The sequence below is a fragment of the Clytia hemisphaerica genome, unplaced genomic scaffold, assembly GCF_902728285.1.
Source record: "Clytia hemisphaerica strain Z4C2 unplaced genomic scaffold, Clytia hemisphaerica genome assembly, whole genome shotgun sequence".
Lineage (NCBI taxonomy): Eukaryota > Metazoa > Cnidaria > Hydrozoa > Leptothecata > Clytiidae > Clytia > Clytia hemisphaerica.
Window position 1 is genome coordinate 1445589 of NW_027103573.1, and position 18075 is coordinate 1463663.

The 18075-nt window shown below is 36.0% G+C and overlaps 1 protein-coding gene and 2 long non-coding RNA genes across 4 annotated transcripts; 1 reads left to right on the forward strand and 2 right to left on the reverse strand.

The window, feature by feature from the left end:
* The first annotated feature begins 685 nt into the window (after positions 1-685).
* LOC136801197 (G/T mismatch-specific thymine DNA glycosylase-like) lies at positions 686-17827 on the forward strand. Its single transcript, XM_067057833.1, has 7 exons — positions 686-788; positions 1226-1469; positions 12491-12560; positions 13128-13260; positions 16289-16371; positions 16830-16897; positions 17181-17827. The coding sequence occupies exons 1-7, from the start codon at positions 760-762 to the stop codon at positions 17322-17324; spliced, it is 771 nt and encodes a 256-aa protein (XP_066913934.1). The 5' UTR covers positions 686-759; the 3' UTR covers positions 17325-17827.
* On the reverse strand, positions 2513-3600 carry LOC136801095 (uncharacterized). Its single transcript, XR_010845805.1, has 2 exons — positions 3144-3600; positions 2513-2806 (listed from the first exon to the last, which is right to left on the reverse strand). It is a non-coding gene; the product is annotated as an uncharacterized lncRNA (long non-coding RNA).
* On the reverse strand, positions 10716-11884 carry LOC136801096 (uncharacterized). Of its 2 annotated transcripts, none has more exons than XR_010845806.1 (3): positions 11829-11884; positions 11292-11424; positions 10716-11116 (listed from the first exon to the last, which is right to left on the reverse strand). It is a non-coding gene; the product is annotated as an uncharacterized lncRNA (long non-coding RNA). The 2 variants fall into 2 exon arrangements; XR_010845807.1 differs by having other exon boundaries at positions 11825-11864.
* Positions 17828-18075: the final 248 nt, after the last annotated feature.

Consider the following 18075-nt stretch of genomic DNA (forward strand, 5'->3'; position numbering starts at 1 on the left):
CGAACGGCGCATACACGTTTTTTAAAAAGAACAAACTATATAAGAACATTCGGCTTCGATGACCAAAATATTATGAACATGCTAACAGCACTTTAAGGCTTTACAACGGACTCGAAAACACCTATTTTCTTAGGAAATTGCATAAAATACTCACAAAATGGTGAAAATAGAAAGATTTTTTCAAGGAATGTTTTGAGGCTAAAAAAGTTGAGAACATCCGAAGGCTACAAAAATTTTGGATGCGCTTGTAAAAAAGCGTGTATAAAGAGAGAACGCCCTGGGCGGTATCACATCGATGGGGACGAGATGGAGTTTTTACAAGCTCTTATTTGATTTGGTTGGTCGTTAACAAGTTGTAAAACAATTTTGTTACTTTTTCTAAAGAACGCATTTTATTACTTCAAATGACCAATTATTAAAGTATCTTATAAAAACTCCATCTCATCTACATCGATGAGGTCACAACTGGTACTGACATCTTATGTGCTTCATAACAATCCTCTTGTTTTTGTGTTAATCAGTATTGTCATGTTTGCTTAAGTTATGTAATTTCCGCCTTGGCAGCAAACGTTCGAATCTGTAGAAGCGTCCCCTTTCCCAAATCTAACATTTGCTTCCATAATGGCGAAAATTAAAAATGTTTCCTTTTTCTCGATTATCCATCCTGTTCTTTTTCTCTAGATGGTAAATAAATTAATAAACAAGGAGAAGCATTTCTTGATGGTATGATTGGAAGATAATTTATGACAATGGTTAAATATGGCTTCAAGACGCTACACTCCGTATAAGTAAGTTAATTAACAGTTATTTCGATCCAGTAATCACAAGAACATTTACTGAATTTCGGCAACTTTTTGGTTATTCTCAGTTCAAAAAACAATATCTTCAGACTTGTGGTTAGACTTCCCCCTTTATTCGTCTGATTGTGTTTCTTTCGGTCTTCAGGGCTTTTTGATAAATTTCGCATCTCTGAAGAGTATGGCCTCGTTAAAATTGAAATGTCGTTAAATACTCAGAATACCTGCAGACTTAAATTAGGGTTAAGCTTTTTGTTTATAAACGACCACCAACACGAGAGCATGTTTAAGCGTTAGTGCAACGCCGACCGATAGTGGGGAACTTCAACTTTCGTCTACGGTGAACCGCGCGCTACGAGTGTCTAAGCGTTCTGGCCATTTAGCCAATTGTCGAATTTGAGTGTCTTATTCATTTTTTTATTTTTCAGTTTCACAGAGGATCCTGCACAAGAGAAAGCAGTAACCAAGAATCTGACCCACATTGAGAAACAGAATGCTGGTACCTTTGGCAAGTTTAAGTTTAATGCGAAGAAGAAATCGAAAGAGGAGAAGAGAGCTTATGAAGAGAAACGAATGCGAACTCCTGATAAACGCTTTGGTGGGTTAACTGAAGAAGATGTCAAGAAATTGGTTTTACCGGATCATTTGGCTACAAATCTCGACATCTTATTTGTAAGCACATAATTTCTCTTTTTATTGGGGTTGGCTTCATTTTACACTACATTTTACATTGGAGAATTTATAACTCGAACATGCATTGCATTACAGGGAATCGAAATTTCTTCGAGTTATATGGAAATTTCGACTTATCTATTGGAATTTCGAGTTATTGAGTAGAGTTTTAAGACATATAAACTGAAGGGACCATAAAACATGTTTATTTCGAGTTAAAGAGACTCCATTGCAGTTCTTCAAGTAGTTTTACTCAAATTGCAATTCTTAAATCGTGAATATTGTGCATATTTATGAGTTTTTATGGAGGCCCCCTTTTATGGAGGTTGGTTTGTTTTAGCGTTTCTTTTCAATTTGAAAGAGTTGCTTCTCAAGTCGCTGAAATCAGTACAGTAGACCCCCGGTTATTCGAACCTGCACTTATTCGAATAATTCGGCTATTGGAAGTGAGATGGCGTTCCCCTTGAATCTGCTTACTCAACCCAGGCAAAAACACCCACGGTTATTCGAACTTCAGTTATTTGAAATTTCAGTTCTTCGAAGCGATTTCTACTCCCCTTGGGGCACATTACAGGCTAAATCACCCTCACTTATTCGAATTTTTCTTATTTTGAGATCGTCGAGTGAAAACATTGATTTTCTGCGATTAAAATCTGCGATTAAAATACTTTTTTTTCTTTAAGAAATCAGGTTTCGATATTCATGGCTATAATCGCTATTCAAGCAATTTCTTTGTGTTTATTAATTACGCCCAACTAAACCACAATGCCTCAATTACTTCAGAAAAGTTTCAATTAAGGTTAAGTTTAGAATCTAGCGGGAAAATGAATTTTGCAGTTATTTGAACTCCCGGTTATTCGAAGTAAATTCTTATCCCCCTTGGAGATTCGAATAAACGGGAGTCTGCTGCACTTTTTAATGCAGATCATTTTTATGAACTTGATGATGGTGCTATCGAAAAATTGCTTCATAAATTTGTAATTTTTTTTTAAATTCACAATGACATGGCAAACTTTGACACAAGAAAAGGATTATTACTATAATTTTTAAGATATTGATTGAGCTTTTGATTTTTTATAAATTAAGTTTACAGCTAAAATATTAAAGATCGCATGGGTTTTTTCGTGGGTCCAAGCAAGCATTTTTATCCAAGACAAAATGCAGACCAGCGGGGCATGTCATAACGTATGCAATTCCATTTGAACATGCGATGAAATTGACACATTCGAAAGGATGGCGAATGTTTCCATTTTCTTTACCGATACATGCGTCTCGAACTCTTCGACAAAAACTGTCACATTCTTCCACAGGAGATGCCATTTGAACGGCGAATAGAGCTGAAAAATAAAGGAAATCTTTATTTTTATAAAACAATGCTATTTTCATAAAAATTTTAACTGAAGATGCCAAAATAGCTGAAAAATGTCGAAAAAAGACAATGTTAAATGGCTAACTAAAGATACCATCTGTTCTGTGAAGAGAGCTGAAAATTTGACCAAAAGATCATGACAGTTCAATTTCAGCTCCACTTATGGAACTTAGATTCAGTATATATTAAGTTTAATACTAATTTCATCCTCATGCGTCTGCTTGAGTAGTTTTGCGTTGTTTGTTGTTTGCCATGACGCGTTTAAAGCCTTTCGAGGTGGGATTTGTTCAAGAAATTTTTCCTACCTGTGAAAATAAAGGTGAAAAATAATTTGCTGTTCATCTTGTATGTAAAGTTGCTTCGTCTGTTTTTCTTCTTGAATTATTTGTGGTTGTTCATTTGATTTGATTTGACAATTGTGGTGTATTTATACTCTTTGGAAGAACGTTGTAGTCAGCATTTTTGCAATAAAACTTTAGTTCATAGATGAGTAGTTTCTAATACGTCAAACCAGTAACTTATTACCGTCACGAATAACAAATAAATTGCAATAATTTTATGATAATAAGCAACATAGTAATTTACTTCCTCTTTCGATTGAAAGTCGTTTCTCCTGTTTCTGTTTTTTCAAACTGGACATGCATTTTAAGTGAGCCATAAAATCTGATGTTTCTTGTGTTGCGTGATTTGATGACGTAAAAGTTTGTTTTTCTTGTGGCTTTCAATAAACATCGTAAAACAAGTCATATGAATGATAAGGTAATGTAACTGCTTAGTTGCGGTCATAGTTAGAATCATAGAATCTGTAAATGGTATTCAAGAGAAAGTTAGGGCTTTTTAAACTTCAACAAAAATCACCATTCCTCGACACTCTAGCTAGGTAAAGAATTGAGCTGAGAACATCAACGACTAATCGCAAAATGTAGAGGGAAGGTCTTTGTAAAATACCCAAAGCTTTGCTGCAATTGTGGTATATGAAAAAATAACTGCCTCGCCTAGATGCAAACACAGAAAGTGTTGGAGAAATTATGTAATGTCAATTTGACATCATAGTTTGAGCCAGAAGGAACATTTGTAAATTTCAAACAATAAATTTCATGCTATTATTTTTAGTGATTATTGGTAATAATTTCTATCATCCAGTCAGGCGCAGACCTGACTGAATGATAGAAAGATGCCGAGTGGTAAAACTTCACACTAATTCGCTGGGGGACAGAATCAAGATGAGCAGGGCCAAATTTGGAGGTTCTTGGATCACTGGTTGACCAAAAATGATAAAAAAACGGTCAAAATCTTAAAAAAGTGGATTTTTGTCAAATTTTTGTTTCTTTTTGCATTTTTAGCTTAAAATCTCGCTGAAAAGACTCACTTTTGATTTTTTTTTTTTTTTTTGCTTGGCCATGAAGTCCAATCCGATTCCTACGAGTTAGACCAAAAATGACGATTTCTAACTCAAACTGGGCATTACAGGAGGGCTTCGCCCTCCTACATAGCCCATGTCTGATATGTATGACATTGGCACTTAAAGTGTTAAGACCATGTTCGCACGTAACGGTTCTGTTTCGCTCTGAAACGAAATGAAGCTATTCTATTGGTTAAAAGTGACGTAGAACTTGAATTTAACCAATATAATGCCTTCATTTCGCTTTGGAGTGGAACAGACTCATGGCCTGTGAACATAGTCTCACTGCCAGCTTTCTGCACATTTTTTGTCTACTCTAATAATTAGACTAGGCAAGACAGAAAATCGGCCGTCTAAACTAGACGTGGTCCTCTAAGACGTGAGGCGGATCTTCATTCTGTTGATTTGGTCGCAGATTACATCGAATGGTGTTGATGTATGTTAAAAGTTTAGCTTTAGTGGCTCTGTTGATTATCAACGTTGAGATTGATGTTACGATGCCGGTGAAAATGTTGTTCAATGTGTTTGTAAGAAGGAAGACAATAGTCGTGTCCTGTTTCATCAGTTTTTCTTTTCTAGATTTGATAAGACTAGATACAAAAGACGTGCATATAACCAGAAGATTACTGATCAGGTAAAAGATGAGGTAGAATTTGGTGATTTTGGTAAGATCTTGGTTTATAGTGGAAATATTTCGGCTTTGTTCCACATGTTGTCTTAGTTTGATGTAAGATTTGGTGTACAAAACCAAAAAGATGATCAGAACAATAATGTTGAGTGGTGTGACGAGTCTTGGGATCCATTGTGGTTGGTTGTACATACTTGACAAAAGGTGACACGCACTTACACTAAACACAGCCGTCAAGTAACTTCCTAACATCACCCGATACCAAAATGAAGTGAATTTGATATGGTAATCTTGCAGATGTTTGACTCGCATGTACCGGTCGACAGCTATAAGACATGTTATGTACCTGGCAGCGTACATAGTGAATAGCGAGAACATACGCTCTGCTGTTAGGTAAGTGCATGGTAGAACATCTGGGAAAGCGATCAATATAGTTTTGCATAAGCTTGAAACATTCATCGACATTTCGGCCACTGTTGCATAAAATATCAACCTGAAATTTGATCAATAACACCATTAGCTTGCTAATTGCAGTCGAGGGCGACCCGAAAGCTCCTTTTTTTCTAGCAGCATCACCAAAGGAAGCGGAGGGCGCCACTTCTTTCCTTGGATTTACCTAGAGGAATGTAAAGAGATGGAAAAACAGCTTCTTGAAAACAATGGAAAAACGGCTTGTCATATACCAGGTCTCTTGCCCTTAAGGGAGTTTATGTCGAGTAAATAGGTTTCTTTTGTTGTCGCTTTAAAAAATCTGCATAATTAGCGTGTTATGACAAAATTCTTTTGTTTCAAGCCTGATTATGCGCAAACTTTTAGGGCTTATAATTTGGGTACACCTCTCCTATACGAAATGGTACCTATATCTTCTTGCTCAGAATTTCCTAGTGATTCTATTGATATAAACGCATCATGACCGCACCATAATATGGAAAGCTAGAGCTCGAGAAAATTATAACTTCATCTTGATTTTATTCGACTTCTGACAGTTTTACAAGAACCAATTTAATATCATTGCGTTAAGAATTTCTTTTGTTATACAGGGTGTCCCTAATTAAAGTATCGAGTTTGAACATGCGATTGAGTAGAAAAGTTTGTGTGTGTTATCGCTAAAATATAAGAACGTTCTCCATCACACAGGCTTATTACAACAGGTAGTTACAACGTATAAATTAATTGTAATGACACAGAAAAAAGAGGGAGAGCTTAAAATACAATTTTGTGAACACGCACATAAAACTTTCTACTCATAGTTGTGTTTCGACTCGATACTTTAATTAGGGACACCCTGTACATTGGTAAAAATAATGCTCCTTATTCTTAAAAATTGAACTAGTAATCGGCAAAAAAGGAAAAACAAATTTTCATTTCCATCGTCAAATCGTGTAGAAACCGTCCGATTTGTATGGCGAGCCGTCTTTTCTGGACTTTCATTTAACGATCTAATCAACGTTTTTACAATAGAATTTTCAATAGAAGTGATCGTTGAACTTTGAGTAATCAGAAAAGCTGTTTTTCCATCTCTTTACATTCCTCTGATTTACCTTAAATCTTGTGTTGCTGACATCAAACAAATAAGCATATCGATCAAGTACAATTTTGTGAATCTTTCGTCTGGCCGGCACAGGATCAAACCCACAATTTTGTGCACCGTAGGCTGGATGCTCTACCTTCATGCTACGGCCTCATATATTAACCCCATGGAATATATGTGTTGGAGTTTACCAGGGTAAAATGCCGTTAAATAACCTTAATTTACTGCTTTGATGCGCAGATGCAGATGCAGTAATTGACATCCTTCACCTAGGGTAAGCTATAACCGCTTACTAATATTTGAAAGTCCAGAGTTAAATAACACCCGCCAACTTTAATTGGATTTGAAAGAGACAAAGGGATGTCAATCTGTCAACCTACTCTATGGTTTGAAAAGAATTCTGACCCAAAAAGCCATTGGACCAGTTTAGAAAATGAGGAAAACTTACCTGAAGGAGCGATTTTCTAATTGATTCGTGACGCGAAGAAGAATAATTAGAAAAAGATTCAGAATGATCCCAAACACTGCAAACATGCTTAGCAAAGCCATTGCAACAACTTTTCCCACGTGACTTATCTCAAGAAATTGTCGCCTTCGCTCCTTGCACAAGCTTTCTGTGATATCAGTGCTTGTTAAGAAGTTACTCGTATGGTTTTGTAATATTCCTGTCATCTTTTCTGAAGACTTTTCCCTTTTTCCAGAGGATATCCGTTTGAACTAGATCTTGATTTTTTTATACTGAATTTAAAAAAATGATAAAATATAATAAACGTTACTCTTTAATTTTTTATTCTATCTGTTTATTATAATTATACCTTTATATCATGCTTTAATTGCAAGGTTTTCAACTTTGACTGTATTAGGTGTTGCACCTTTTCCCCGTATTTTGGTAGTAGTGATAATAACGTTAATTGACTAGATTCTACATTTTTCTTTATCGGCGATCCAAAAAATATCTACAATCTGATTGGTTAAAAAGAGTACAATATATCTTGTATTTTACATGTACAAAATATAAATTGACGAGAAGATGTTGTAATACAGGTAGCGATAGCAGCAATTTAACGTCACTTTGCTACAAAAGTGCCCTACGGGCGATTGCTCTCCCAAATGTGCTATCGGTTCGTTGCAATTACACTAGTTCGTAGTAGACGAGGGGAGCGACGTGCTCAATGTTCACCATCCGGTACCATACAGTATTTCAATATTATTCGAGCAAATGTCCCACTGTAGTGGGTTAGGCTTTCGGCGACAACGCGTTTTGATCTTTTAGGTGAATGGTCGGGGTAAACTGTCATATTTTTGCCATATCCCTTTTGGAGCAGAGTGCGGTAAACACATTATCGGGGGGGGGGCTAATCGATGATTTGTCATGAGATAAGGTTATAATAGCTATCACGTTTTCTAACCAAGTATGGAAAAATAAAGGTGGGTGATGCCTGATGCTCGTATTTTGCCGTTTTAAAGATTTAGAAAGATAAGAAATTTGGAAAGGATTATTTGCATTTAATAACGAATTATTCCTTTACAACTGTACATTACTGTTACGGCTTTTAAGATCGTGGGTTCAATTTCTGACTGGGCCACACCAATATCTAAAGAGAAGGATCAGGGTAAGTGGCACCCTCCTACGTTTGGGTAGATAGCTTTCGAGAAAGGAGTCTACTGCTTAGTATCTTAATGATTTGTATCTCTCTCTCTCTATATCATCTGTTAAGTTTTAAAAAAAATTTCCTGAATTATTTTGCAATAAAACGACGTCACTGAAACGTACTGTAGTCTGACCCAACCGGTTGACTTTGTATGATGATTTTATACACTCCCTTCTCACAGACTCGGTAGAATTTTTTCAGCCAGTTGGGGTAAAAATAGCTGACTTAAATACGATGGGGATTGATATTCCCATATTTTTTATGGCTGGGGATTTAAATTCCACTTTTTTCAAGTAAAAAAACCATAATTTTGCATTGAGGATAGGTTATTTGAATATTTTCAGTGGGGACAAAAATATATATTATAATTTTCCACTGGAGACAATATTTTGGCGTATTTTTCCAGTGGGAAGGGATGCCAGTGGGTCTGTGAGAAGAGGTCATTTTATTCAAAGTAGGAATTTATGGGAGCTAATTATTTCGTGAAGATTATTTAAAGACTTTTTGCGTGATTTGATGACGTGGAAGTTTGTGTTTTTGTGGTTTTGAATTGCATAAAAAATGAGCAGGATGATACAATTCATCAATTAGACTCTGAAACTCGGAAGTGAATCGTACATGTTATGTCCTGTAGCTGAAGAAAGACTGTAGCAGTCTATCGGGACCAAGGTCTTTAAATGTGTCCGGGCCCCTTCTCTCATTACTTCAAAATTTTCTCTCAGGTAGGTTGCAGCGGGTGGTTCTTGATGGCCAAGCTTCCAATTGGACGGAGGTCTTGGCCGGTGTACCTCAAGGCTCTATTCTAGGACCGCTCTTCTTTCTGATATATATTAACGACCTCCCTGAAGGAATTATTTCCATGATCAAAATTTTTGCTGATGACTCGTCAATATTCTCCCTTATCCTTGATCATATTCGCTGTTCAAACGAATTGAACAGTGACATGCAGAAGGTTAGTGAGTGGGCTCATCAATGGAAAATGACCTTCAACCCTGATCCTTCTAAACAGGCTGTTGAAGTGTACTTCACTCGAGGATAAATCTACCTGATCTTCCAGAAATTTATTTTAACAACGCAGCCATTGCTCGACAAGATCATCAAAAACATCTTGGTCTCATTCTTGATCATGAGCTGGCTTTTGACCGTCATCTTGATGAAAAAATTAAAAAAGCCAATCAAGGTATTGGTCTTATTCGTCGGCTTCGTGCATCCTACCTAGGGATTCACTAGTCACGATATTTAAAACCCATATTAGACCACATTTAGATTATGGAGATGTCGTGTATGATCGTCCAGGTAATTCCACTTTTTCTGAAAAACTAGAATCAGTTCAATATGATGCTTGTCTTGCAATAACTGGATGTTTCAGAGGAACTTCCAGAGAAAAAATTTATCTTGAGTTAGGTCTTGAAAGCCTGTCGGACAGGCGACTAAGTCGAAGACTAATTTACTTTTATAAAATAATCAATGGCTTTGCACCTGCTTATCTCTCAAATGTTCTTCCTCCCCAAAGAGGGGAGGAGGAACGTAGGGCAGGGCGGAGGATACAACCACCATTTGAGGCACCATTTTGTAGGACTGAACGTTACCGTGCCTCATTTTTCCCCTTTTGCATCAATGAATGGAATAACCTGGGCGAAAATATACGAAATCTTCCTTCTATTTCATTATTCAAACAAGCGATTCTTAAATTTCTCAGACCTTGCGCTAACTCAGTTTTCAGGGCTAGTGACAACGATGGCGTGGTTCTACTTAACCGATTAAGGGTTGGTTTCAGTCATCTTCGGGACCACAAATTTAGACATAACTTTGCAGACACAATCGACCCATTCTGCAACTGTCGAAGTAATTCTGTTGAAACGACACAACATTTCCTGATGCATTGCTCTGATTACTCCAATAACAGACTTGTTATGTTCGACAGCCTTCTTCAACTTGACATAACCTTGTTTCCATTTAATCCCAAAACATTGTGTAGAATACTTCTTTATGGCGACCCCGATTTTAGCATTATCCAAAATCATGATATATTGAGTATAACGATAAAATTTATCTGTGATACAAGCCGTTTTGGGGGACCGTTATTTTAGTCTACTCCAACTGCTCTCCTAGCTTCTTTTAGTTTTTGTTTTTTATTTCTGTTAGTATTTATCCTCTGTAGTTTGTTTTCTTTTTTCCATTTATTAGTTAATTTAATAGTTTATTGTTAGCTTAGTAGGGTTCCTACCTCCTGGCGGTATGATCTGGTGGTCCTTTTGCGGGAGGTTAGGAACCTTTAGTTTTGTACTATTTGTTCGTGTTACCTATATATAGATAAAAAAAAAAAAAAAAAAAAAAAAAAAAAGGTCTTTAAATTAATGAACTTAAAAAACAGTGCGTTTTTATGGTTTTGAGTAAGTAGGGCTTACATACAACTCGAGAGCGGTGAAGAAAACATTTTACTACTTGATTTACATGGCGTAATGGAAAGAGAAGAGACCAAATCAGTATGATTTGGAATTCATACTTTAATTGTATAGAGTTTGAGTAATGGGTAACCTAACCAAAGAAATTGTTTCAGTGATTAAAGCTAATTTTCAGTGAGACTCTTGTGTTTGCTACCAGATCTTTAGACCCTTGACTTTGACCTTGAGCTCAGAATTAGAGAATTTTAAACATATACCCTTGATGCTACACGTAATTTTTCATTTTCATACAAGAAATCGGCCTTAGGATTGAAAGTCAAAAAATAATTTTATGTCGTTGAACTTTATTTTGTATGATATAAATAATAACTCTCTAACTTCTTTAAAAATAACTTTCAATGTCAATAAAATAAATTTCTGTGAATTAAAGATCGCATGGGTTTTTTCGTGGGTCCAAGCAAGCATTTTTCTCCAAGACAAAATGCAGACCAGCGGGGCATGTCATAACGTATGCGATTCCATTTGAACATGAGATGAAATTGACACATTCGAAAGGATGGCGGATGTTTCCATTTTCTTTACCGATACACGCGTCTCGAACTCTTCGACAAAAACTATCACATTCTTCCACAGGAGATGCCATTTGAACGGCGAATAGAGCTGAAAAGTAAAGAAGTATAGTGTTGAAACAGTGAGAGTATGTTAGTTTAACGTGCTCCAAGGTGGCATATCTTTTACTTTGATTAGATAGAAAAGAAGTTAATTCAGGGTTTAAAGGACAGTTTTAAACAGTACAAAAAAACTTTCTCCGCCTTCCAATAGTCAGCGTTCTTACCTGTTAAAACAAGTGCGAAAAATAATTTGCTGTTCATCTTGATATTATTAAGTTTGTTTCTTCGTTTTTCTTCTTAGTTCATCTGTTGTGCTTATTGAATGATTATCTTTTCTCAATGTGTTGTTTAAATACCCTACAAAAATGATGAAGTAAGCATTTTTCTGCATCAAAAAATATCATTAGGTCATTAATTGGCAGTTTCTTATACGTCAGAAATCTTGAGATAACGGGAAAAAAACATCACACAATCGACAGTTATCTGTCAAGTGTTTCAAGAGTTAGATAAATATCAAAAATTGATTATACAATCATTCTAATTAAATGGCAAATCTTCCTGTTTTTACAACACAAATCGAAACTATGCTGGAGATTAATTTTACCGGCTTGCTTGTTTCAAGTTTTATGTCAAAATGGAATGCCTGCATATCGACTTCGAAAATAACCAAAGACAAGTGAAAATATTACACTTAAAAACAGTTAAAACTGTAACTTAAAGTGAAAAAGATATTCTTTTTTTTAAAACATTGACTTACGTACGTAAGAAACTCCGTCGATTAGTGAGAATTTGTCTTTGAGTTCTCTCTCTCTCTACGAGTTGACTATATATGTGCATTTTCCTCTCCCAGGCAACTGTTTGATTGACCTGATAAAAATGCTAAGGATTGCAAAACTTTCCATTTGCTTGCTTAAATTTTCGTTGACCAAATATTGAGCACGCCGCGGGCAATCGCTTCCTCTGGCAAATTCTTCCTTCTTCCCGCCCATCAAGATCCATTAATTTTTTTTCAACAGATTTTCTTCCTCTTTTCAAATACCAGGTCAGAGGAAGAGAATTTTAACAAGCTTTCACTCAACTATTCCTAATGTTTAATCGTGTTTTTGATGGGGCTACAACTAATCGAGTCTTTTTGTGAGCACAAAGTGATAAAAGCATTTAATCTGTATTGCTCAATTTAATGCTACGACGTTAAGCCAGGTTATACCCATTGAGTTTAAAGCCCGAAGGACTATAGAGGAATCTTCGGCCTTTCTCGAGCAAAAAAAAGTTTTAAGATTTACGCCGTAAATCTTTAGAATCACGGATTAAATCTTTCTTTGTTTTCACGCGGCATATTTTTCGAAATGTGGTGATGGATTTTACTTCCAATGTGGCCTTTGTGTAAAAAATCAAAGCTATATCTCATTTTTATCTCCTTTAGATTGGGATCAATCCAGGCTTGATGTCTGCTTACAAAGGACATCATTATTGTGGAGCTAATAATCACTTTTGTAAGAAAAACTTCATTTATCATTCAATTATTTTTCATTGGCAACAACGCACTCAGTTTGCAATCTTTGACTGTGTGCTCCAGGTTTTTTTGTGAGAGTTGTTAAAGGGATAATCAGATGGTTTGAGATATTTGGATTGCAGAAACCTTCAATAGTCCTCAGTAAAACTTCAAAATTTTAAATTTTTAAAAATGGGTTTTCATCCTAAAAACTTGTAACTTAAATATCTCGACTTCGGAAAATAGTTAGGCAGAAATACTTTAAGATTTTGCTCAGGACAATAGGAGGATCTCAAATGTCAAATATTACAAACTATCCATTATCCCTTTCAAATTTAATCACTGACCTAAAAGAAACTCGATAAGGTTATTCTTAATATGCCACTTTTGATGTCACATCAACCGGAAACGAAGCAACTATCCAAACAAACAAACCATCCCAAGTTTGTTTTGACAAAATATGACCGCAATCTAGAAAAGAGTCACCATGTTAAGTATGTAGTCCGAATCGCAATCTGACTATATGTCCCCCTTCATTACGATCGTTCTTTCTTTACTTCTTTCGAAGGGCCTTTACTTTATGACAGTGGTTTGATTGGGGAACCGCTGACGTACACTGAAGATCGAAAATGTCTGGACTATGGGATCGGCTTGACGAATATCGTTGCTAGAACAACCCGCTCTGCTGCTGAGCTTTCTAGGTAGGGTATATATGCTATGTGCACTAGACGGATCGACCGGGACTTTCTTTTAGTTGAAAATGAACCTGTATTCTGTGGGAGAAGGACTATATTGAGAGTTGTCTTTTTATTGTATATTGTTGCCCCCGCAGGAGCGCAGCGACGAGGAGGCACTCATAGCTTCACGCATAGATATTGGACTGGAATCTCGAAATTTTGTTGTTTTTGTTGTTGCACAAACATCCCCGTAGTTAGTCTCTTCCGTAAATCTTCGGTTTTTTTCTGGGACGTCAGTTGCTAGCCTGAAAGCTTTTTCATTTTTATAGCATGCGCCGCGGGCATTTTACTCGGCTTTCGGCAGTGGATTCTATTCCGCTTGTAGAATTTTGCCCGATTGGTCAACATGCAGGAAATTGCATGTCACCAGTCAAGACGCATCATTTTTTACTTTGGGGATACAATTAGATACCAATCAGTGAATTTGCTGACAGTCAAATTACAATCTGTCTCCTGTCTTAGACATTCAGATTGACTTATTTTTCGGCCGAACAGTTTGTTCAGCACGTTCAAACTGCCACAGTTCTGAGCAGGAAATTCAGGACTGGGATAAACACTGTCAAACCCAGTTTGAGTAGCACACCCTCAAGCTGATTGAAAGTAAATTAAAGTAAAGGAATTACAGTTAACTGAATTTATTACATATATTTAAAACAAGGTGATAATATAAATAAGTGATTAAAACAAGGGAAAGGCTCGATAAAGCTAAAGGGGAAACTGCGTTCGTCAAAATTTAAATTTTAGTACTTATAATATCTATTTGAATTGAAAACTTTTTTACAATCATGGCGGAACAGGAGGAATTATTAATCGATATAGATACAGCTTTGAGTGTTGCGCATTTCCAAAATTCATGTAGAACAACTGGCGGTCGTACATATTCTTGCGCTGTTGATTGTTTTCTTGAAATAAGTTATCGCCTACTTCTTCCTGAAATTAAAACAAAACTCTCATTTGACGAATTAAGTGAATTCTTTTATTTGCTTATTATAAGTGGTTCAATGGAAATTCCTATTGAAAATGATATCACTGATGTCAAGAGTAATGCGTTTAGACTGCTGGATGAAATACGAGAACCAATTTGGTCAAAAATTATTGAAAATTGTGGTACGTATGCTAACGGAAATAGTGATGCACAGTTTACAGAGCTTTTTTCAGATAACCTTTTCATGATATTATCAGAAGGAGAGAAAAGATTGTTTGAAACAAGATTTGATGTTCGAGGAACTTGTCCTGTTTGTGATAACGAGAGACAAAGTAAGACAGGTATCATTGTTGCTCTTCTTACAGACTTTTTATATCCAGAGATTACTATTGACCCAAACAACTGGCCAGATTGTGTGAATAGAGCTCTTGATCCAAGTACAGAAGTTTATTGTAATACTTGTTCTGTAAATATTCCTGCCCAGCATCAATCTGTTAACCTTCCATGTTATTTGTTGATAGAATTTAGTTCTACAATTCACAACAGCTGTACATTTTTTACATGTTTTCACTTTGCATGCGGTGTATTTATCGAGAACAAATGGATTTACATTGATGATTTGAACCCTGAAAAATTAATTTTTGAAAATCTTAATGCAATGTTTTCAGAAATGGATAAAGGATGGTTTTTTGCTTTTTATAAAAAAACCGATGAGGAAACTACCGTGGACCATATCTGCCATTTTTCAAAATGTGTCTCACTTTTTGTGAAGAAAGGTGTAAAGACTCAAAAGCTCAAATTTTGTTTCATTTCTACTACAAAAAGGTGTTATTTTAAGGAAAGCAAAAATTTTGTTACACTTAATGAAAAATAAGTCGTCATTTTAAATTATTTTTGACGCGTTAAATCATTAACGAGCTTTTCCCGCGCTCAAAGTCGACGAGTCAGTATTCTAAAAAGCTTTTTTGAGAAATTCTGATGAGTTAGATTGCTAACGAGCTTTTTTGTAATTTTTTACATTTCCAATCATAAAGTGCTCATTCCAACAATCAAAATCGACGAGTTAGTATTTTAACAAGCTTATTTGCGAAATTTTGACGCGTTAGTTTTCGAACGAGCTTTTCTCGTGTTCAAAATCAACGAGTTAGTATTCTAACGAGCTTTTTTGCGAAATTTTGATGCGTTAGTTTGCGAACGAGCTTTTCTCGCGCTCAAAATCGACGAGTTAGTATTCTAACGAGCTTTTTTGCGAAATTTTGATGCGTTAGTTTGCGAACGAGCTTTTGTTGATGACGACATGGTGTCTGGCCATGTGTGTGTCAAAAACGAAAGTAATTTCTTGGTTTGTTTGGCTCGTCGGTTTTGAGGGTTTTAGTATCTGTAATTGACTCTACCTGGACACTTTTGCTAATGAATATTTTAAGATTCGTATTTTATTATTTGTAAAAGTAGTTTTTAGAAAAAAATATATTTAATTTATGTTAGCTTTATCGTTGATATCTCAAAGAAAATGCTTTTGAGAAGAATCATTCGAATTATTCCTCTAATCATTTCCAAACTTTCGCTATAAAGCATTAAAAAGCTTTAATAAGCATTAATTAGTCTTTATAAATGCTTATAAATAGGCATCTGTAGCGGGTGGCAGTTAGTGAAAGCTATGGCTAGTTATATTAAGCCCGGTTATAAGCCGCTGTAATTTTATGCCATTGTCAGTCTGTCAAAAACAAGTCAAATAGCGCATTAATCGATAAAAAATGGTTTATAGGCGGCTCGGAGATGCTTAGGTCGAGGGGTTAACAAGGCTTATAAGGATGTTTATAGACATTCCCAAGATGCATAAAATCCCAGCCAAAATCAGGAAAATAAATTTTTCCTAGGCTCAAGGTGATGCTTACCATATGCTCTTTTGCCATTTCTGAACATAGATATGCTTTAATTGCAATGCTTATAAAAAGACTTGTATTATCGAGTTATCAAATTCCTTGGTTGACAACGATTGTTGGTTTACACCAATCCTTTATTTATACCCAAATCCCTACCATGGTTATTTATTTTATTTCATTGCAGGGAGGAGATCAAAGCAGGAGTGGTTTCTTGTATGAACATGATCAATGATTTGAAACCGCTTGTTGTTTGCTTCAATGGAAAAGGCGAGTATACATCTTGATTAATTTTTGAAAATCTTTAAACTACAACTTAAAACTATCGTATGGTGGCTAAACTGTTCACATTCCTGAGGAAACATTCCTGACGCATTTATCGAAGCGTTGTGGTATAGTGGACATCAACCTTGATTCCTGTACAGGCGACCAAGGTTTGATTCCCACTCACAACAGTTCACTTGGCAAGTGAACAAACCTTCGCCCGGGTCAACCCATGCCATGCGAGGGGAATTGGGTAGTCAGTTCAAGGTGCTGACGGGATGCTTACTTAAAGCATCTATAGTTGCGAGAATGGGCTCCCAGAGCCTCCTGTAACTCAACCATAATAGATAGATAGATAGCCGGGAGGGAGAAAGTTTAGCCATACTACGGTACTGCGCAATTTATTATCCACGTTGTTTAGAGGTAACCAGTGTCCACCATTATCATTTCTTCTTCTCTTGCAGGAATTTATGAGATCTTTTCAGACCAAAAGAAATGCAACATTGGTCGTCAACAAAATATCGGAAACACGGTACAAAGTTTTCTACATTTCATTGCCTTTGCAAAATTAGAATTTCTATAGTACCCTTAATGCGCCATATTTTCTTATCCCCACTGGACTTCCCTAAAGTCACAGCCTCCTCCACATCTAAACCGCAACACTGATACTGAGGTGCTCCCTGTCTCATTTAATCGAGCAAAAATATTCGGATTCATTTTGTTCAACGAATTAATTATAAAGTACAATTTAATAATCCCTCATAAAATGTGACCGTTGGTAACCGGAACCCGTCTTTATGTCATATGTTTTTCAGGCTGTGTATGTTATGCCGTCCACTTCTGGGTTAGTTGCACAATACCCAAGAAAACAGGATAAACTGGTTTTCTTTGAGCAGTTGAAAGCTCTCAGGGATGAACAGAAGACAAATGGAAAAGGGGAGAGCTCAGCATTGTTATAGATGGCTACTTTAAAGGGGTAAATTTTCGCGGGGATTAAATTTTGCGGATTTTGCGGATTTGGGTGTCATCCGCGGAGATTAAGTCCCGATGGAAATTTGGAAAGGCCTCGTCCGCGAAATCTTTCAAAACAAAACTCAAAATATGTCAAATAAATACTATATGAATGGTTACTTTCATCAAAAATACGCTAATAATGCGTATCTCAACAACCAACATGCATGATTTGACAGTAAAAGGCACAAAATCGTGAAAATATTGTCACCCAATAGTGCCATCCGCAAAATTAAGTCCCCGCGAAAATTAATACCATTTACCTTCATCAAAGGACATTGGGTTGACAACCCTTCAATGCTTCAAAATGGTATTTTTTATTCTCATACAAGGTTTTTAGATTTTGTAAGATATTATAGGTATTACTTTTATATATTATTATACCAAACCTATTTGTATTTAATCCTTGTAATTTAAAGTTTTCAATGTGAAACACATTTGTTTGTCTTGATTTCTCTATTTTGAAAATACAATCGCTTTCGCTAATTCGAATCTCGAACTAACCCGAGCGGGGAAATTTACAGAGAGAGTATTTCAAGAGGGTTTTTCCTTGATGGGGACTGGAAAAAAGTTCGAATTATAGAAAGATTCGAATAATAGAAATTCGAATTAGCGAGAGTTCACTGTATACCACAGTACAGTGCGTCCGAAAAATGGTCAGAGACATTTAGTAAACCACAAGTTATTCATTATCATCAC

Bases quoted from the DNA above. Each gene is read 5' to 3' on its own strand.
- LOC136801197 (XM_067057833.1), top strand. From the start codon at position 760: ATGGCTTCAAGACGCTACACTCCGTATAA. The intron at 789-1,225 runs GTAAGTTAATTA...TTTATTTTTCAG, and splicing joins AGACGCTACACTCCGTATAA to TTTCACAGAGGATCCTGCAC. The intron at 16,898-17,180 runs GTACAAAGTTTT...TATGTTTTTCAG, and splicing joins AACAAAATATCGGAAACACG to GCTGTGTATGTTATGCCGTC.